Source organism: Callorhinus ursinus, unplaced genomic scaffold, assembly GCF_003265705.2.
Source record: "Callorhinus ursinus isolate GAN/ISIS: 27379988/994484 unplaced genomic scaffold, GSC_fseal_2.0 scaffold29, whole genome shotgun sequence".
NCBI lineage: Eukaryota > Metazoa > Chordata > Mammalia > Carnivora > Otariidae > Callorhinus > Callorhinus ursinus.
This window is the reverse complement of record NW_027397091.1, coordinates 7,767,446-7,787,925: the sequence shown is the minus strand read 5'-3', so window position 1 is coordinate 7,787,925 and position 20,480 is coordinate 7,767,446. Positions and strand designations below refer to the sequence as shown.

The 20,480-nt window shown below is 49.8% G+C and overlaps 1 protein-coding gene across 1 annotated transcript in view; it reads left to right on the top strand.

Annotated features, from left to right (window-relative positions):
- The window catches only part of JAG1 (jagged canonical Notch ligand 1), a 35,520-nt gene extending 24,837 nt beyond the window's left edge, over nt 1–10,683 (top strand). The window contains exons 12-26 of the mRNA XM_073878393.1: nt 291–464; nt 902–1,052; nt 1,885–2,049; nt 2,516–2,629; nt 3,199–3,312; nt 3,425–3,538; nt 3,702–3,818; nt 4,305–4,332; nt 4,804–4,889; nt 6,012–6,125; nt 6,738–6,847; nt 6,955–7,188; nt 7,385–7,516; nt 7,705–7,855; nt 8,698–10,683. Coding sequence (XP_073734494.1) covers nt 291–464; nt 902–1,052; nt 1,885–2,049; nt 2,516–2,629; nt 3,199–3,312; nt 3,425–3,538; nt 3,702–3,818; nt 4,305–4,332; nt 4,804–4,889; nt 6,012–6,125; nt 6,738–6,847; nt 6,955–7,188; nt 7,385–7,516; nt 7,705–7,855; nt 8,698–9,155 — 2,262 coding nt within the window. The 3' untranslated portion in view covers nt 9,156–10,683. The remainder of the gene's footprint in view (nt 1–290; nt 465–901; nt 1,053–1,884; nt 2,050–2,515; nt 2,630–3,198; nt 3,313–3,424; nt 3,539–3,701; nt 3,819–4,304; nt 4,333–4,803; nt 4,890–6,011; nt 6,126–6,737; nt 6,848–6,954; nt 7,189–7,384; nt 7,517–7,704; nt 7,856–8,697) is intronic.
- The last annotated feature ends 9,797 nt before the right edge of the window (nt 10,684–20,480 follow it).

Below are 20,480 nucleotides of genomic sequence, written 5' to 3'. Positions count from 1 at the left end.
ATGCGACCCTGGGAGGGCTCTGTCCCTCTGAGATTAAAAAAATGCAGGTGGAAAGTGATTCTCTGGAAGTTTCACTTGGGCTCCTGTGAACCGCCCCCCAGCCTCCTGGGAGCCGTCCCAGAGGCATGCACTTGGGAACTCCTCTCACACATTTCTCGAGAGGCTGGGCACTGAGCGATTTCAGTGGATCAGCGGAACCCCGGCAGTCCTGCTGGACTGTCGCAGCCCTGTGTTTGTGGAGCGCAGAGACAAAAGCATGTGTTTCTCCCCCCTTCCTTCCCCTCTTGCAGGATTTGGTTAACGGTTATCGCTGTATCTGTCCACCTGGCTATGCAGGCGATCACTGTGAGAGGGACATCGATGAATGCGCCAGCAACCCCTGTTTGAATGGGGGTCACTGTCAGAATGAAATCAACAGATTCCAGTGTCTGTGTCCCACTGGTTTCTCTGGAAACCTCTGTCAGGTGAGCGGTGCTAGAACGTCCAAAGGCCAAGTTTCTACAGCAGAGCCCCCTCTTCCCCCTTCTCTTGCCCCCCACCTCCCCCTCCCTCCCCCCACCCCCGTCCCCTCCTGACTCTGTGGAGTCACCATGAAAGTCTGTTAACATCCAGGGACCAGGGACTGCTGCTAGGTGAATGCAGGTGGAAGGACAGCAAGGAGTGGTTTTCCTCATAGTGTCAGCAGCTTGTCGATTTGACTCTGTGCCCCCGGCTCCGAGCGTCTCCCGCTCTGCCCTGTTTTGCCCATGTGTCCCTGGACGGTCTCCAGGACATAACTGTGTATTATGTAGGGTGTTCTCCTGATGGCAGGAGGTGAAGGGGTCCAATTCCAGTGTCTCCTGCCCCCAGAGCAGTTCGAGTCACACCTCTGTTTCCTTTCCCCCTTCCCTGCTCCTTGCAGCTGGACATAGATTACTGCGAGCCCAACCCCTGCCAGAATGGCGCCCAGTGCTACAACCGTGCCAGTGACTATTTCTGCAAGTGTCCCGAGGACTACGAGGGCAAGAACTGCTCCCACCTTAAAGACCACTGCCGCACGACCCCCTGTGAAGGTATCTCCCCCACCTGCCGTTCAGGCTGGCCTCCAAGGCGCCTTCCTCTTGCCCCAGGTGCCACTGCCCCCTCGATATTCTCAGAAGCCGTGTGGGTGAGACTGAAGGCCCCTAACCTGACCGCTGAGGGAAGCCAGAGCATGTGGAAGCCATCTCTTCAGGCCCGCTGGTGGGAGAACCATGTGCACACATAGCCTGGGGGAGAGCATGCCTCATCTGGGGTGGGCTGATGTGCACCACTGAGACATTCCTCAGAGCAGTGCTGCCAGAACCTTCTGCAGCCGTGGAAATGTCTGCTCTCTGCGCTGTCGGGTATGGTAGCCACAGAAGCATTCAGTGTGACTGGTACGACGAGAAAGGGTGACTTGACTTAATTTCAATTCATTTAAATCAAAGAGCCACACGTGTCTCATGGATGTTGTTAGGTGACGTGGCTTTACAGGTTCTGTGTCCTTCCCGCCTTCCCGCCTGCTTAAGTCTGATTACGTAGAGAGTATAGCTGGTCCTGCTTCCTTTAGCAAGCTTCTGCCGACTGAGATGTCACAGGGAGGAGGAGAGGGGCCCACAGACACGCAGGCTTCTTAGCCACCCAGGGGGAAAATGCCTGGAAAAAAAGAAAACTTCTGTCTACCTGGAGTCTCAGCTTGGCCTGTCACAGTGTGATGTGGCCCACTGTCTGAGTCTTGGCCCCCGAGGTGCCTCTTGATTTCTTACCTTCCTTAGCCAAAGGGTGCCTGTCTCTAGGAAAGCAAGCTTGGCATAGGTCCTTGGCTTAGGAATGCCGTGTCTTAGGGGTCCGTGGCCGTGATCTGATCCCGCGTCTGTCTTCTAGTGATTGACAGCTGCACAGTGGCCATGGCTTCCAACGACACGCCCGAGGGGGTGCGGTATATTTCCTCGAACGTCTGTGGTCCCCACGGGAAGTGCAAGAGTCAGTCGGGAGGCAAATTCACCTGTGACTGTAACAAAGGCTTCACTGGAACGTACTGCCATGAAAGTAAGACCCCTCTTCGGGGAATGGGGCTGGGTGCACCCCTCCCCCCCGCCTCTGCCCAGCTCGTCTGAGCTTGAGTCATTTCAGTCAGAGACCAGTGAAGGCTTACCATTGCAGCTCGGACCTGAGACTGAATTGTGTTAAGTTACGAGATCACTGACACTTTGACCCTTCGGCACGCTTATGTTCTGGAATCTTACTAGTTTGGGTGGTCCTGCTTTTCTGTAGGAGTTTTTTTCCCCACTCCCACCAAGTAGCTTAGCCTACAAGGCATTAAATAAAACAGACAAGGCATCCTCTGGAGGCTTCTGCCTGATAAGCTGCCTGTTGAATTTGAGAAAGGGTCCTAACGGAGAGTGTTGAGGTGCCCCCTGGCCCCTCATTTTCTCAGGAGGTGGCCTTGGGACCAGTGCCTGGCTATGGCATTGGGTGTCCTTTATTCACCAGCTTTTGTGTCTTCATTTCACAGATATTAACGACTGTGAGAGCAACCCCTGTAAAAATGGCGGCACCTGCATCGATGGGGTCAACTCCTACAAGTGCATCTGTAGTGACGGCTGGGAGGGGGCCTACTGCGAAACCAGTGAGTGTGTGCTCTTTCTGGGCCAGACAGCTCTGGGATGCTGGTGGGGGCGGGGGGGGGGGGGGGGGGGGGGGGGTGGGGGGGGGGTGCGGGGAGAGAATCCTCATGGGAGGCTTGTCTTTTTTTTAATGGGAATGAGACCGTGAGACCCCAACCGTTCTTGGCATGGGACGGCAGTGCCTGCGTCCTGTTAGTACGTGCGAATGCCGAGGACAGCCAGGGGGAGGAGCTTCTGCCCAGGAGCTGTGGCAGCAGGCTGTAATTAGGATAAAGAGCCCCGCGTGCAGAGAAAGTAGTCCTCTTTTTGTTGTGATCGTAATTTGTGCCTGTCCTGACGTTAACTTCCATGGGAGCGCCAGAGGCCTGTCCCTGTCCTGCCACCTTGGGGTGTCACAAATAACCCGATTGAGGGTTCCTTTACTCCTGAAGACTGAAGGGGTTGAAGTCCTGGGATTGCTCAGCTGGTCTTGGACCGTGGGGTGGAGGTGGCCTTAGGAAGGGTGCGGCTCTTACATGCCGTGAACAGTTCCGGAAGCTTCTTGAGCTGGGCATCTCCTCTTTGATCCTAGATATTAATGACTGCAGCCAGAATCCTTGCCACAACGGGGGCTCGTGTCGTGACCTTGTCAATGACTTTTACTGTGACTGTAAAAACGGGTGGAAAGGAAAGACCTGCCACTCGCGTAAGTGGTAGCTGGCTGGGAGGACCCCCCCCCCCCCACGGGCCCCCCCCCACCCTCTGTCTCCTGTGAGGGGGGCTGGCCAGGGGCTTACACAGAGGTCCCCCTCCTCCAGGTGACAGCCAGTGTGACGAAGCCACGTGCAACAACGGTGGCACCTGCTCTGATGAAGGGGACGCTTTCAAGTGCATGTGTCCTGGAGGCTGGGAAGGGACGACCTGCAACATAGGTAGCTTTCTGTCCCATGCGGGGTTGGCTGTGGGCATGGCCATCTCAACACCTAGGACTGTTGTCGTGGTGGGTCTGGTTCTTGGCTCCCCGAACTGTCCTTGGCTCCCCGAACTGTCCTTGGATCCTCAGGGAGGGTGGTCCTGTCTGTTCTTGTCTTGTAGCCCGAAACAGTAGCTGCCTGCCCAACCCTTGCCATAACGGGGCCACCTGTGTGATCAATGGGGACTCCTTCACGTGTGTCTGCAAAGAAGGCTGGGAAGGGCCCATCTGTACTCAGAGTGAGTGTCCCCCTGCCCCACGCGCCTTGAACTCTGTGAGGGCTGCAGGAGCACAGCCTGACAGCCTCAGGGACTGGCGATGGAAACCAGAAGCAGAGCTGTTTGATGTCTGCTTCTGCATCACCTGGGTCTGTTCTAACGCACTTGATGGACTGCAGCCCTGACCTGGGCATGAGAAAGTCGCCGAGGAGATAAGTGGAGACAGATGGTGTCTCGGTTCCCAGCGTGGGTCTGACCAGCAGCCTGTCTCACAGCCCCTGCCCGCCCTGAGCGGGGCCTCTTCCTGTGTAGTGTCCCACGGCACAGGGAACAAACGGGTGGTGCGGGCCTGGTTCCAATTGAACAGAGCCTTCAGCGCCTTTTGCTCGTATAAACTACAGCTCTATCGTATGGGTATTAGGGGAATAAGGGGGGTTTCTTCTTCGGGTTAAAACTGCTTTGCCTGGTGAAGGCCTCATTGTATTAAGTTGTCTTTTTACTTTGCAGATACCAATGACTGCAGTCCTCATCCCTGGTAAGCATCACTACCTTCGAAGCCAGCCCTTGTTGGCCGCAGCGTGCATGGGCATCTCCCAGGGATCTTGTCTAGAACACAGGTTCTGCTACAGGAGGTCTGGGTGGGGCTGCAGATCCTGCCTGCCGAACAAGCGCCAAGTGATGCTGGTCCGTGGACCACACTTTAATTAGCCGGCTGTGTCTCCATTGCAAGCTGTGATTCTCCACCTGGGCTGTGCACGAGGATCACTGGGGGTGCTTTTAGAAGTCCCAGTGCCTGGACTGCAATGGAGACCTGTGATTGAGACACTCTGGGGGTGGGACCCGGGCACCATTATTTTTAAAGCTCCCCAGGCAATGGGGATTGCAGCCAGGGTGAGAGCCGTCGAACGTAACTGGCATGGCTCCCTGTGGTGAATTGGCTGGTGGAGTTGTGGAGTCATGGATCCGTGGATTGGGAGGTCAGTAACGGTCTTTGCTTTCTTCTTAGTTACAACAGTGGCACGTGCGTGGATGGGGACAACTGGTACCGGTGTGAGTGTGCCCCCGGCTTTGCTGGACCTGATTGCAGAATAAGTAAGGAGCAGCCCGATTTGGTTTCGCCAGTGGTGTTCTCTCCCCCAACTCTGACACTTTTTCATCTTGAAAATGGTTAAGGTCACTGATCCCTTTAGGCCTGAGAGGCACATAACCTCCCACCCCGTTTTCAGCTGGGCTGAAAACAGCCCTGGCTGGAACCTCCCAGGTACCTGCTGGTCCTTCCCCCCGTGGCACAGCCAGCCCTCTTCTAGGGGAGGGAGTACCAGCCACAGAATTGGATGATTAATCTAATTCTGAGGCCCCAAGGAAACCATGCTTTTCCCCATGACTGCCCTGGAATTATGGGCAAGTGGACATTAGCCCCAGAAAACAGAGCTAACGGCAGTGGATAGGATGGGTTGTGGTTTCCAAAGGTTTGATCAGGCCTTGGTGAAATGATTAAAACAGGAGACATGCAATATCGTTTTTCAGGGTGCTTAAAAAGTCTTTATTGTGAGGCTTTTCCTACTTTTTTTTTTTTATATGCCCTTTAGTTTGGGGGGGGGTAAGTGATAGCTGTATTTGTTGTTGTTCTCATCCCCAAGTTATTTGAAATTTTACTAGTGCTTGAGATCCCTAGGTCTGGGACTGACTGGTCTTCGGCACTAAGTTGGGGTAGATTTGGTCTATTCCATGTTTCTAAATTGTGTTGGCAAGCTGTTGCCTTGGCCCACTGCCTCTTTTTGTAAATAAAGTTTTATTGGCACACAGCTACTCCTTTATGTACTGTCTAAAGCTGCTTTCATGCTACAACAGAGTTCCGTAGTCATGACAAAGCCCACATAGTCCGCAAAGGTTAAAATATTTGACCCAAGAACTTTGCCAGCCCTTGTTCTAAGTTGTACTATCTGATAAAAAGGAGCCTATTTAATCAAATATTGCTGCCTCCTGAACTGACTCTCAGCTGCTCAAAAGTCAGGCTAATGATGATTGGTGGGGGCAGTGACTAGGGGTTTTTGGGGTACTGATCGGTACCTTTATTTGGGTGCTGGTTACATAATTCATCAAGCTTATGCTTACCGTTTGTATGCTTTTCTGGCTTATATGAGGTGAGTAAAAACTTAGAAAAAACATCATTGCTTCCCACCGGAGCCTAAACTTGATCTCCATTTTCCCTAGACATCAATGAATGCCAGTCTTCCCCATGTGCCTTTGGGGCAACCTGTGTGGATGAGATTAATGGCTACCGGTGCATCTGTCCCCCAGGGCACAGCGGTGCCAAGTGCCAGGAAGGTATGTGGGTTAGGCTGCAGCTGCTAATGGGTCTTGTGGGGTGAGCAGGCACTACAGTCACTACAGTTACCCTTTGATCCTGAGTGGGCACTGTGCTAAGGGAGAGAACATGGAGGGGATATGCAGAGGGGGCCACGGGGACTGGGGAAATTGAAGGGGTCCCCTACAAAGAGGGAAGCGGTTTTCAGTCCAGCTCTTGGGCAGTGTTGCTGTGTGACAGACCATCCCAAAACATGGCTTAGAGCAGGCATTGATTTGTCTTGCTTGTGGGCATGCAGGGCAGGCAGAGTGAGAATGTGCTGCAGGCTGGGCTCTGGTCTGTTCTGTGTGCTTCCTCACTCTCCCTGGACCAGCAGCCGTATCTGGCAAATGGCAGGCTTGCAAGAGGCCAAGCCCAACTGTGAGACTCTGCTCACATCACCTCCCCAAAGGCTGCACTGGCCCAGCCAGGTGGTCATGTGGCCACGTGCAAAGGCAGCAGGTGAGGGAAGGAGACCTGTTGTCCCATGGCACAGGGCAGAGGTATAATCCTTCCCTAACTCCCAGAGGGGGTGAAGAGAGAGTGGTCTATAGAAAAGGAAACCCCTTCCACTCAGGCATCCTACCTTTCAGTTTCAGGGAGACCTTGTATCACTATGGGGAGTGTGATACCGGACGGGGCCAAGTGGGACGATGACTGCAACACCTGCCGGTGCTTGAATGGAAGGATCGCCTGCTCCAAGGTACAGCGGGAGGGCCTCCGCGGCTCACCTGCTTTCTGGAGTTGCTGCCAGGTGCTTCTCCTGAGCTGTGTGCTCCATCCCCCCTCCCTCCCCCTCTCCCTCTCCAGGTATGGTGTGGCCCTCGACCTTGCCTGCTCCACAAAGGGCACAGCGAGTGCCCCAGCGGGCAGAGCTGCATCCCGATCCTGGATGCCCAGTGCTTCGTCCGCCCCTGCACGGGTGTGGGCGAGTGTCGGTCTTCCAGTCTCCAGCCCATGAAGACCAAGTGTACCTCTGACCCCTACTACCAGGAGAATTGTGCCAACATCACGTTCACCTTCAACAAGGAGATGATGTCACCGGTATGGAACAACATCTTTTTTAGTTTGGAATGAATGGCGATGTGTGTCTGCTTGTTCCAAAGCAGGAGCATCCCCAGCTAGGATCTTGTTCTCCTTAGCTTAAGTTCCTAACTTCCAAGGAAACATCAGCCTTCCCCCCCGCCCCGACTTACTTCTTCCAGTATCTTACATGTATGGTTTTTAAATGTGATTCTAGGGTCTCACCACGGAGCATATTTGCAGTGAATTGAGGAATTTGAACATTTTAAAGAATGTTTCTGCCGAATATTCAATCTACATAGCTTGTGAGCCTTCCCCTTCTGCGAACAATGAAATACACGTGGCCATTGTAAGTATGAGGCCCAGTCACACTCCATTACATGATTGCTGGGTGGTTCACAAACTTCAGTTAGCCACTATCCAAATAGAGGGAGGACGCTGAAACCGAGCTTGGCACATGCATTCAGTAACTTTCAGTAACGGCTACTGTGGAGAGTGTCGCCCGGCCCCTGCATCTGACCGTTCTCCTTTTTCCAGTCTGCCGAAGACATACGGGATGATGGAAACCCTATCAAGGAGATCACCGACAAAATCATAGATCTCGTTAGTAAACGTGATGGGAATAGCTCGCTTATCGCTGCCGTGGCCGAAGTGCGAGTGCAAAGGCGGCCTCTGAAGAACAGAACGGGTAGGTGGCAGGTGGGGACAGTCCCCTTGGGGGAGAACTATCCGATCTCGGCTCACCATTCAACAGGTGGGGCATTAGCTGACAGTTTCCCCTCTTGAGGACCACCCCCGCCCTCCCCCCTCTCCAGCTGCCCCACCATTTAACTGGTGAAAAAAACGGGCCAGCTGCTATGTGCAAGGTCCTATGATGATGGGTAGAGGTACCTTTTTTCCCTGGTGCCAAGCTGTGCTCTCGGAAGCTGGCATCCCTGTAGAACATGCACTGTCTCTAGATCCACTGCAAAGCCCTAGGGCAGAGCATTGCTGCACCTTGAGCTCATGGCCGGACAAATCCTGCTGTGGCATTCCGGTGTCGTGGGACAGCCCGGCCTAAGTACCGGAGACACAGGTTGGATAGGCAGCCCGATGGCCCTGCAGGACATCCACACTCCCCTTTTAACCACCGTTGTTCTAGCTAGGCGAGAATATGGGACATTTGAGCTATGCATGCTCAGATCGGGTCACCTGTAATGCTGAAAACCAGATCCTCGAATGAGCTGCTGCCCGAGGAGCCAGGAGCCTTGAGCGGCTGCTGTGCCTGGTCTCTGGGGACAGAGGTGTCAGGGTCCCCAAGGGCCCTGGTTCTGTACTTATCAAGCTGTGAAGTGACAATATGGGGTTGTGAAAAGGGACTTGTCCCCATGGCACCCCTTTTAGGAATTACGGGCAGGAGCACACCACTGCTGGTATTCTTTTGTTCGTGTGATGGCTTTTTTTTTTTTTTTTTTTTTTTTTTTTGTGGGTTTTTTTTTTTTTTTTTTTTTTTTTTTTGGAGAGTTAATTGGTTTCGTGCCCGCCTTACAGATTTCCTGGTTCCTCTGCTGAGCTCCGTCTTAACTGTGGCTTGGATCTGTTGCCTGGTGACGGCCTTCTACTGGTGTGTGCGGAAGCGGCGGAAGCCCGGCAGCCACGCTCACTCGGCCTCCGAGGACAACACCACCAACAACGTGCGGGAGCAGCTGAACCAGATCAAAAACCCCATCGAGAAGCACGGGGCCAACACGGTCCCCATCAAGGATTATGAGAACAAAAACTCCAAAATGTCAAAAATCAGGACACACAACTCTGAGGTAGAGGAGGATGACATGGACAAGCACCAGCAGAAAGCCCGGTTTGCCAAACAGCCGGCGTACACGCTGGTAGACCGAGAGGAGAAGCCCCCCAACGGCACGCCAGCCAAACACCCAAACTGGACAAACAAACAGGACAACAGAGACCTGGAAAGTGCCCAGAGCTTAAACCGGATGGAGTACATCGTATAGCAGACAGCGGGCGCTGCCGCCGCTAGGTAGAGTCTGAGGGTGCTGGGGCTTGTAGTTCTCCAGCTGTTGTATCCTAGTCCAGGCGGAGGCTGTCGCTGACTTAAGAACCCTGTGTTCATTTAAGTTCTGACAAGCTGGCTTACACTGGCAATGGTAGTTTCTGTGGTTGGCTGGGAAATCAAATGCTGCATCTCACAGCTATGCAAAAAACCAGTCCAAAGTGCCCCGGCACACGTCCCCCCACAGCCGCCAGCTCTCGGACCAGGCTCCCCGGAGGTCGCCCGACCCCTGGGCCTTGAGCTCCCAACTTCTGCCAGATGTCCCGATGGTGATGCAGTCTTAGGATCATAGTTTTTATTTATATTTATTGACTCTTGAGTTGTTTGTGTATATTGGTTTTATGATGACGTACAAGTAGTTCTGTATTTGAAAGTGCCTTTGCAGCTCAGAACCACAGCAACTATCACAAATGAGTTTATTATTTATTTTTTTTATTGTATTTTGTTGTTGGGGGAGGGGGGACTTTGATGTCAGCAGTTGCTGGTAAAATGAAGAATTTAAAGAGGAAAAATGTGTCAAAAGTAGAATTTTGTATAGTTATGTAAATAATTCTTTTTTATTAATCACTGTGTATATTTGATTTATTAACTTAATAATCAAGAGCCTTAAAACATCATTCCTTTTTATTTATATGTACGTGTTTAGAGTTGAAGGTTTTTGATAGCATTGTAAGTGTATGGCTTTTTTTTTTTTTTTGAACTTATTTTCTTACTACGTGTTGCCTATAAGCCAAAATTAAGGTGTTTGAAAATAGTTTAAAACAATAGGATGGGCTTCAGTGCCTGGAATACTGGTGGAATTTTTTTTTGTACGACGTCAGATGTTTAAAACACCTTCTATAGCATCACTTTAAAACACGTTTTAAGGACTGACTAAGGCAGTTTGAAAATTAGTCTAGAACAGCAGGTTCCTTTTTTTTTTTTTTTGTCTGCTTTAGACTTGAAAAGAGACAGGCAGGTGATCAGCTACACAGCAGTTTAAGGTAACAAGTTTGAGCTTCGACTTTACGTAGCCAAAATGTGAGTGGTTGAATATCATTAAAAATACCGAATTGGTGTGCTTCCAACTTCACACAATCTTATTTTGTAAATTCTGATTTCTTTTCACCATTCGTATGTAATACTGAACCACTTGTAGATTTGATTTTTTTGTTGTCTACTGCATTTAGGGAGTATTCTTATAAGCTAGTTGAATACTTGAACCTTAAAATGTCCAGTAAGATCACTGTTTAGATTTGCCATAGAGTACACTGCCTGCCTTAAATGAGGAAATCAAAATGCTATTACAAAGTTGAAGATCAAAAAGGCTTATAAAACAGTTAATTTTGTTGGTTCACCATTGAGACCGTGAAGATACTTTGTATTGTCCTATTAGTGTTATGAACATAAAAATGCATCTTTGATGTGTTGTTCCTGGCAATAAATTTTGAAAAGTACTATTTATTAAATTTTTTGTATGAAAGACGGAACAGTGTGGCCTCTTCTGAGCTTATGTAGTTTTGCTTGGCTCTGTCTTGCTCTTTGCCACCCCACCGAGTCTGTTCTGGTAAGCGGGGTGTGCTAAGTAGGCCTCGCCTGACAGGGGCAAGGAAGAAAACCTGAAAGCCTTTTCAGCCACAAAATTCAGCTGAAGTTCTCAAAAAACCATGGGCTGCTGTGAAGCCAGAGCTGTGAGAGAGCCCCATCTTGGGGGCATTGATTCCCTTGTTATTCAACAGCAAGTGTGAATACTGCTTGAATAAACACCACTGGATTAATGGCCTGTAGTGTGGAGGTGAATTGTTTGTGAGCACTCACGGGAAATGCCCACCACACTAAAAGGGTTTTTAAAAAGCTTGGAATTAGTGTTGGGGGAGGAAGAAGGAGATTCGGTCCTTTCAATCTCCCCCCCCCAGCCCCCCCTCCCCGGCTACTTGGATTAATATTAATGTTCTGCCATCATTCTGGACCACACCCTTGTGGCTTCTGTGCACGCTTCCACCTCCAGAGTGGTTTTCCTCGCTGCACAGGAGGTGGTAGGTAGAAGCTTCTGGGGTTAGAGCCATCTACTCATCACCTTGTGCCCAGGGAGTCCGTGTTTGGGTGGCCTCACCATTGCAGCTGTGGGTGCCAGGTAGCCGGCCTCTGAGGAGGTTCCAGAGGCCAAAACGGCCCTGCCCCCACATCACAGGTGGGGTTGGGGAAGCTTTGCCTCTAGCACCTCTGTAGCCAGGGATGAGCTACGGGGACGGGCACATGGATGGCTTCCAGCAGCTGTGTGAAGCTGCCAGGAGTTCCCTGTTGATGAGCAAGCCAAAGCTTACCTTCCCTGGAACTGTCCCTCAGCGCTGCACAGTCGGGCCATCTGCCCACCTCTGGTTTGCATAGGTTTTTTTTCTTCCTTGGGAAAGTTTTCTTCTACCAGGCTAGGAACTATGTTCTCTGATGGGCGTCTGTTTAAGAAGGGGCAATGGGCTTTAAAAATATCCCTAGCTTCCTGTGCATGAGCAGAGCACTGAGGAGTCAGAATCCAGAGCAGTCCGTTTGGGCTTGTTGGGAAGGCAGCCCGGAGGACCTGGACACTGGCGAGTCTGGGTTCCCACGACATCTCCCTGCTCTGGTATAGCAGTACTTTCCCTAATCTCTGCCGGTGGACAGCTGGTTTCTGCAAGGTGGGGTGACAGGGAGAAGTGTTCCGGTACAGACCCAGTGAGCCAGGGCACCGTCCGATTTAGCAGTGCTCAACTCAAACACCCTTCTGAAGCAATATCTTGCTCCGGTGGTTTGTGAACTTGGATTCTTCAGGACCCCAGAATTCCTTGGGTAGTTGCCAAGTGCTTTTGTGCCAAGAGAAAAAAAAGTTTAATGAGCCTCTGCAATTCTTTATTCCAGGAGGGAAGTGATCTTGAGATTCACATTTGTTGTTTTAAGAAGTCTTCTCAGTAGTGAGAAGGCAGAGATCAGGCTCCTCTGGGCATGGCTCAAAGCCAGGCCCTGAATTGTAAAGGGCAGTTTTTCCCCTTCTCCAGGTAGAGGTAATCGGGCAAGGAAGCCCTGGTTATCTCAGGGACGAGGTGGAAAAGAAGGGACTCCACACCTTTCCTATTCCCCATCAATGTCCTGGGCCCTCTTTAAGCAGACCCTGGAAGACAAAGAATTTTTAGTCCAGAAATTTGACCAACTCGAACCCTAGCATTAGACCATACCACAAAACTCCAGTAAGGAATTAACTTGAAGCTGACTGTGCTGAGATTCCAGACTTAGACAATGTAAAATCAGAAAAGGGGGTGGGTGGCTCTATTTTAATTGATGACAAGTCCAGTGAGACTGGACAACACTCAGAAGCATAACTTGGAAGCAGGTTTCTCTCCATGCAGATTCCCAGGCCCAGTCCAAGAGTCCAAGGCCAGGGAATCTGTATTTTCAACAAGCTCTCTCCCCTCCCTCCCCTTCCTCTCTGGCTTATGTATAGTAAAATTTAAGAACAACTCTACTAAAGTACTAAAGTATAAGCTCTTCATTAATTATAATGTTTTTCTTCCCTCTTAAACTGAATTAAGTAGCCTACAAGCCAGTTTGTTGCTAAATTGCCACCTGACATCATTTTTAAGTAAAATAATTATACTGCCCCTTGAGCAAGTTGTGGTCTAAGTGCTTCATGTTTATTGGCTGATCTGAGGGGTCAGTGAGTCAAAGTTAACTTATTTGGTAAGAGTTCTTAGATGCCCAAGAGCCCAAGGAACAAGAGCATGGGTTTCCCACCTTCCTCAACGGTGAACACCTGTCTATCCAAAGGTGAGCCAGTGTGTAGCTAAAGGCCAGTTGCCTTTAAAGAGTAAAAAGGTCCTACGGACCTACAGAAGCTTGCAACTTGGGCTGGGCAATGTTCTATCATTTCCGCCTCGGCTGCGGCTCCTTGCCTCTACTGGGAATGAGAAGCAGGAGTTCAGAGGTTCCTGGTCTGGGAAGACACACAAGCACTGGGTTATGGGAAGCCTCCTCCTGCTAATGTGTATTTATACTTTGTGAGCTCTGATTCATCCTAGCATTGGAACAGAAATCTGCTTCCTGAGGTTCTGTTTTTAAATAGATAGTTTGCAAAAACAACAATTATTTTTCTTAACATTTTTTTTTTCCAACCCCACAAGCAGCTAAACATCCCGGCCTGGGCTATGTCAGTCTCCAACAATGCCAACAGACAGCTTGGTTACTGGAGGCAGAAGGGTGCCCTGCAGCAGTTCTATAGGGTGCCGGCCCCAGAAGTGTTAAAAACAAAGGTTAGAAACCATTAGGGCAATCTTGTTGCATCACTTCGAATCCATGAGATATTTCTGGGACTATTAAAAATAACGAATTTCCCTTTGTGAACAGCTGCCTTCCGATGGTGGTTAGGGAGTAAGGGCAAGTGGAGGTGCTGCTCACGGGGCCCCGGGTCTCATGACACTCCTGCATGGCACCTTTTGAGAGCGTGTCAAAAGGGCGCGGCTCCCTTGCTTTGGACATAAATTCCACCTGTGTTACTTGCTCTTGCATGCCGGGCACAACCTTCCTGGCTTAGAGTGTGTTTCTTTCAAGTCCCAGGCAGCTTTTACAAGTCTTAAATTATGTATCATTAGGCATGGGTCTGGTATTAACCTGTGATACGCGCAAGTCGGGAAAATTACCTTAGAGAGAGTGAAGGCTCTTAAACCAATAAGAACCTGGACCTGAGGCCTGCCTGCTGCCTCCCGGACCCCACCCCCGCCCCTTCCCCTGCAGTATCCACACCAGGGCACCCGAGGGTTGAATTATCCTGAGAGCAAAAGCAGATGCCAGCAACATGAAAGTAACAGCTTTGTTTTAAAGAGAAGCTCTCTTGGCACGGCCAGTGGGGCTCCTCCGTGGTCCTTGAGGGGAATCCAAGTTTGCAGCTGGCTTCCTAATGACTACTCAGGCAACCAAATGGCTTGGCTCCCACTCTGCCCCTGAAGAGTGCAGAGCTGCTTCATTTCATCAGTGCTGAGACATGCATAGTTGAAAAGCCTCCGTCTTAAGATTCTCTGGACAGGGTTGCAATTGGAGACCTTACCCGTTAAAGGCTCCAACCCAGGAGGAGAAACTGAGGCCTAGAGAGGTTGGAGGACTTGCCTAAGGCCACACAGAGGGTTAGCAACAGCCGGAACTAGAACCTCGGGCTCCTGCTGCTTCGGTTGCTGCAGTTTCTGGGAATTTGCCAGATTTATGTCCCAATCCTGCCTTTGGTGTGAATTTCAAAGGTACAGAATTGGGAAAACAGCGGTTAACGAAAAGGGGCTGCAAAGCCTCAAGGGAGGATGCAGAGAGCTGCCACAGAGACACTGTCCCCAGTCTGAGTGGTGCCTCCTGCAGGTTTTGCCTAGAAAGTGTCATCTTTATAAATCTGACAGCAACAGGTATTTTCTGAATCAAAGGCTAAGCCCCGTCCCTTCAGAGGTGGTTCCTTTGTTCTTGGGCAGCTTCAGATTTCCTTCTCAGTTTCTGCTTCACAGAACTAGAACATAAGCCTGCAGGAAAAGAGGCTCAGAAAGGAAATCGACAGCCCCACTCACTACAGCCTACTCCTCTGCGCACGCGCACGGCAGGCACGCACACTTTACACCTCTCAGGGCGTTGGTGCTGCTCTCGGTGTATGAAAGGGAGTTGGGAGGGTCCTGGCCAGTGTCAGGTTATGCCAATGTGATTCGGCTTCATCCCACATTCCCTAAACACTCCTGCTTCACCCGACAGGCTACTTCCAGGTTATTCATGGAAAAAAATCACCTGAGCATTGAAAAATACTAACATCCTAGTAGCCTGAATGCGATGCAGTTCGCCCCGTCCAGCGTGCAGCTGGGCCAGCCCAGGCAGATCTGGGAGTTCCTGGCACTGTCTGTGGGCAGCTCTCCTTCCTCCACCCAACACCCCAAAAAGCCTACTCCCCCGTGCTCTCCCCACCCACCACGGAGGGATTAGGAACATATCCCACAAGTCATCTTCAACCTGTTTGTCGTGTCAGGGTAGGCCAGAACTACACATTATGCAAAAATTTCCCATGTGCTGAGGCACCCACACTGAATGACTAGGAAAAACCCTGTCCTGGAGACCAAAATGTAAGCCCTCCAAGTTCAGGATGTTAACAAACAGATATTCTCTCTCTGGGGGCTCTCTCTGGCTCTGCCGGTTGGTGTGTGGAAGTGTTTTTTAAATGGAATCAAGGCCCAACACAAAAAGGGAGAGCACGAATGTGAAACAGCTACAGGTTTGCACAAAACTACAGAAGTGTCTGTGAGCAAAAGGAAAGCCAGTGGGAAGGGGCCTGAAGGGGGTGGGCAAGGCCTCACCACAGCCTTGGGCTCTCCCCACACAGCCATGACCCCAGAATTTCTGCGTTTCCTGGGAGCTCTTGGCACAACACTCAGCAAAAGAGGTCCTGAACATTTCCTCCAGGGCGCTGTGCCTCCACATGGGCCTGATGGGTGGCCTGTTGTTTTCACCTTCTCAGTGTGCAAAGCCAGGCTGTCTGCTGAGTGGCAAAGGCATATGCTCTGGAGCCAGACTTCCTTGATTCCAATCACAGCTCTTCCTTCCCGATTTCTGGCATGGTGTTTTTTGCCTGTGCAGTGTTAACCTCACACAGCTGCAGCCCAACAGCAGAAATTCTGGCCTTGGGGTTGGACAGACCTGGATTCTAGGCTCTGCTACTTACTTTGGAAAGTTTCTGACATTCTTTGCATCTTAGTTTCCTCATCCGTGAAATGGTGATAATAAATGTGTGCCACTGTTTGTATTCATGAAAAGCGCTGCGGGAAGAAGAAAGAACACTGCTCTGTGGGATAGGATATAGAGTCCACTAAAAGGTTAAGGAATCCAGCTAGATTCCAATGACAGTCTCTGTTCTCGCCACTAACTGGGCCCCGGGCCTGAGAAGAGCTAAGGAAGGGTTGTTGGATCTGGGGGTTGACAGAAATCCAAGATGGCCCCCAGAGATTCCTGGGCCCTGGTTATTTGATCAAACACTAATCCAAGTACTGCTGTGAAGGGATTTTGCAGATGTCATTAAAGTCCCCAATTAGCTGGCCTTAAATTATGGAGATTTTCCAAGTGGGGCTGACCTAATCACAGGAGCTCTTTAAAAGCAGAGTTTTTTCTCTGGCTGGTCACAGGAGAAGTCAGAGATACAAAATGTGAGAGATTCGGCACAAGGGACATTTCTTCATTCTTGAGATGGAGGAGGCTATGTGGCAAGGAAGCGAGAATGGGCTCCAGTTGCTGAGTGAATTCCCCTGGCCAATCCCCAACAGGACAATGGAGCCCACAGTCTTAAAACGGCAAGGAACTGAATTTTCTCAAAAGCCCAAGGGAGCTTGGGAGTAGGTTTTTCCTTAGTTGAGCCTCCAGATAAAGATACAGCCTGACTGATACCCTAAGGTCTCAGAGCCTCATGAGACCCAGAGCAGAGGATCCAGCTAAAAAGTGTCAGAACCTGTGAGATAATCAATTTGCACTGTTGCAAGCTGCTAAACGTATGGTTGTTATACAGCAACAGCAAAGTCCTCCTCCAAAGGGAGCTGTCCCAGGCTCCATCATGTGGTGGTGTGGGTCCTGGCTATACAAATCATCAGCTTTTCCCCAATCAGTTCAGTGCCTGCTACCTAACAGTGTAGCAGAAAGAAAAGTGCATTCAAGACAAGAATGAACTAGAGGACCACAAAAAAACTTGGTTCCCAATTAAATTCTACAAAAGTGAGTGGTCTGCCAGTGTAGACAGCTCTCGAGAGCCTCTAAAAGTAATAGAACATGGTTCTGTCTTCCACATCCAACCTCCCTACCCTTTTATACAGTTAGAGCCAGATGAGGTAAGCCCAGGTGCTTGGCCTTGCAGGACTCCAGGACACATGGTCTTGGGTCAGTTTTCTCTCCTTGTGTGATAATGTTTGATTCATTTTCTTGAGGAGGTTTTCAGAGGACTGGACATCCCAGAAATACCTGGTAATGGCCCCCTCCCACCAAGCAGCCTTTCCCTAGAAGGAAGTTCCCTCCTCGGCTGTCCTCACCGCGCAGTGGCCATTTGCTCTGGACTGAGTCAGAGCTAAATATCAAGCCCAACTTCCTCTCGTACCATCTGCTCTGTCCTGAGCCTGCCCTCAGAGGGGCAGCTGGCTTAGGTGAACATGCATAGCCAGTGACAGAAAGTTTAGGTTTCTCTTAAGTTCAGCGAGGTTTTCTAAAATGTTACCAGGGCCTAGAATGAGACCTTATAAACTTGCAGAACAACAGCCAAAATCGTCTCTACAACCAGGATCCAAAACACGCAATTTGATAAACCGGTGTTGAGGAATACTATCTTCAAGAGAAAACAAAGCCAATTTGATGTGGAAAATTCACAGATGGACAGTATTCTTGTCTTTGAGCCTGGATAGAGATTTTAGTTGAGATCCAGAAGGTTCTTCTAGCTAGAGATAATTAGCAGCAAAACAAGAACCCCAATAGCAGATCCCCTGAATCTTTGACATGGAGAGCTCTTCTCCCAGAAGTACCTTCGTATTGATGGGCACTTTTCACTGGGGAGCCACCGGAGGACACTTTACTAGCTGTCCCGGGGTCTGCCCATGCAGTCACCACTCTGCTCTAGATGGTCACCGCACCAAGCAGAAGACACTGGGAAAAGGCTCACCAGGGAAGCATTTTAAGGGGAACATACAAATCAAAGCAGTGCTGTAGCTTCACAAGCCTCGATTCATTCTGGCATTGTTACAAAAGGGCCTTCTGGGCTCCTCCTACTGGGACACATCCCAAACACCCAGTCTGCCACATCAAGGCTGGAGGTCGCCCTAATTCACCATTCCACCTTCTCCCTGTGACAACAGGAATGGATGGGCTGGTATTAATCCTCCCAGGCACCCACAGTGGGTTTGGGAAAGAGCCTTCTGCATGCTTCTCACCAGCTGAGCCTGTTAAGGAGGAAGAGAAAAGGCCTTATGAGCCACTGGGCTTAGAAAAATTCCCAGTCAATCCATCACCTGCCTCCTCCTGAGAAGGGTCTGCAGTGCAACGCACAGTTCCCGGGGCAGGTGGAGAGAGGGATGTGAGGCAGCAAGTGGAAGTAAGAGCTGTGTGTCTGTGTCCCCACGTCAGAGAGAGAGAGAGAGAGAGAGAGAGAGAGAGAGAGAGAGAGAGAGACAGTGTGTGTGTGTGTATCTAAGCGCGGAGACAGGACCAGTAATAGAAGAGCCGGTGAGAGGGCGTGGGAGACTGGGAACTTATTTATAAAATCTCTTCTGCCCTAAAGCAAGTCAAACTCCCTGCTGAGGAGTTGCTTTTTCTTCCTCCCTTTTGAGTCTTGTGTGCTGAGCTGACCTCTCCCCGGCAGAGGTCAGCGCTCTGCTCACCCTGCACACACTCGGCCTTCTGGGGCTTGATCGCCTCAGAAGCCTGAAGACGAGAGAATCTTCAGCTCTAATTTCTGAGAGAAAAGCTGTAGTAAATCTCGTGAGGAAGCTGGTCTGCATGTGTGTTTTAAAGAAATATATTTACGTGATGATCTTTTGGGAACTGTGGAGAAAACAAAAGGCCAACAAGAACACTGTACATCACTGGAGTCCCCTCCCACAGCCTACTTCGCCCACTAAAATAAATCAGGCTGGGTAATGAATGAGGTTTTAAGAAATGTAACCGAACTTAAAATACAAGGTCAGCATCTCATCCTAGGTAATCCTTTGGAGGATGAGAAATTCTCCTGATTTTCCCACAGGGTTATTTCAGATGTGCTTTCTGAGCCAAACTATTTTAAAAGCGTTCATTCTTCCACAGCCCTGCCAAATGTGAACTTGAGATTCACACGCACTTTTCGAGAGCTTATTAGTGATATTAATGATCATGGATCAAAGGCAAACCCTAGACAATTACTTAGGTGCTTTAAAAACCCGTCTTCTGTATGAGGGCAACAATTTCTCAGTGTTGGCAAAGACGAAGCTGCTCTGATGTGCTGGGTCTAAAGCAGCAGTACTGACATAGAGGGCCTGAAGGGAAAAACAAAACACATCTCTTTGTGTGATTAAAATGTACGCCTATTGACACCTTGTCACCAAAGTGTTTCTCATTCATTTGAAAGTAGGCACACTCCTTACACGCCCCCCTTATAAAGGACACTCAGCTCTGAGCACACCCTGCCTCTTTTAACATCCACTATTTAAACACACCCACCAAACCCCCTACATTTTAAAACAATTTTTAACTATGGCTTCTCACTAGAATCAGTGTTTGAAGCGTTTTTAAAACTGCTGATACTCAGGACAAATTTCAAGGATTCTGATTTAACTAGAAGCTACTCAGGTAATTCCAAGTGCGGCCAGTGGGAAGAACCTGTTTTTTAAATGGATATAGAAATTACCACATGGGAGTGGTGTTTACCTTCAGTGTGGCACTTAAAATAGGAGAGAGAATTTTATTTGACAAAGGAAGAAACTGAGGCCCAGGAGTTTAAGAGACTTGTCCCAAAACACACAAACCAACTAGTGGCAAAGCGGCAGCCTGAACCCGGGGTTTGCAGCCTGGAGCACCACGCCATCTCCAGGCTATGGATCCCCAGCCCAAACCCCAGGCCCAGGGCAGGTCAGCTTCCCCGTGGGCCAGGCCAGCCAGCATGCCGGCAGGGGCAAACCACTAAGAAAGGCGCTTTGCTTCATCGACTGCAGTGGTTCTCAGCATTTCACACACAGCTTTTCAAATGTATTATCCCAACCTCATATTGAAATGCCTCTGAAAGATTAGGTACAGATCTGAGGGGAGATACACATACAAGCAATCAAAGGGGCCTGAGATCCCATCATAACAGGCAGTGTAGACAAAGAGTTGGCCCAGGACTTCATTCAGTGGTGAACAAGGACTAGATCCACTTAGAAAATGGAAATGAATCCACTTGGGAAATATCAAGGTTTTTCTGGAAAGGAGTCAAGGTTGCATACTTTAACCTCTCACAAGAGGGATCTCTCTTAGCTCACAACTGGAAGAAATGGGAACATATCTGAATTGTAAAGACCACCCCGGAATCTTATGGGCCAATTTAATCATAACACCCCACACAGGGTTCTCCAGACCTAAATGTTCAGAAGCAGAGCTCCTTGGGATTATTTTAACATAGTGCTCAAAACCTCAGAGTTGCTTCAAGAAGGAAAAAAAATCTCTAAGAGAATATAATTTTAAATCGCATGTTCAGAAAAGGGCATTTTGGATGTATATTCTTTGGGGCTAACTCACTTGTTTTGGAGAAAAGTGATACACACTCATTTAA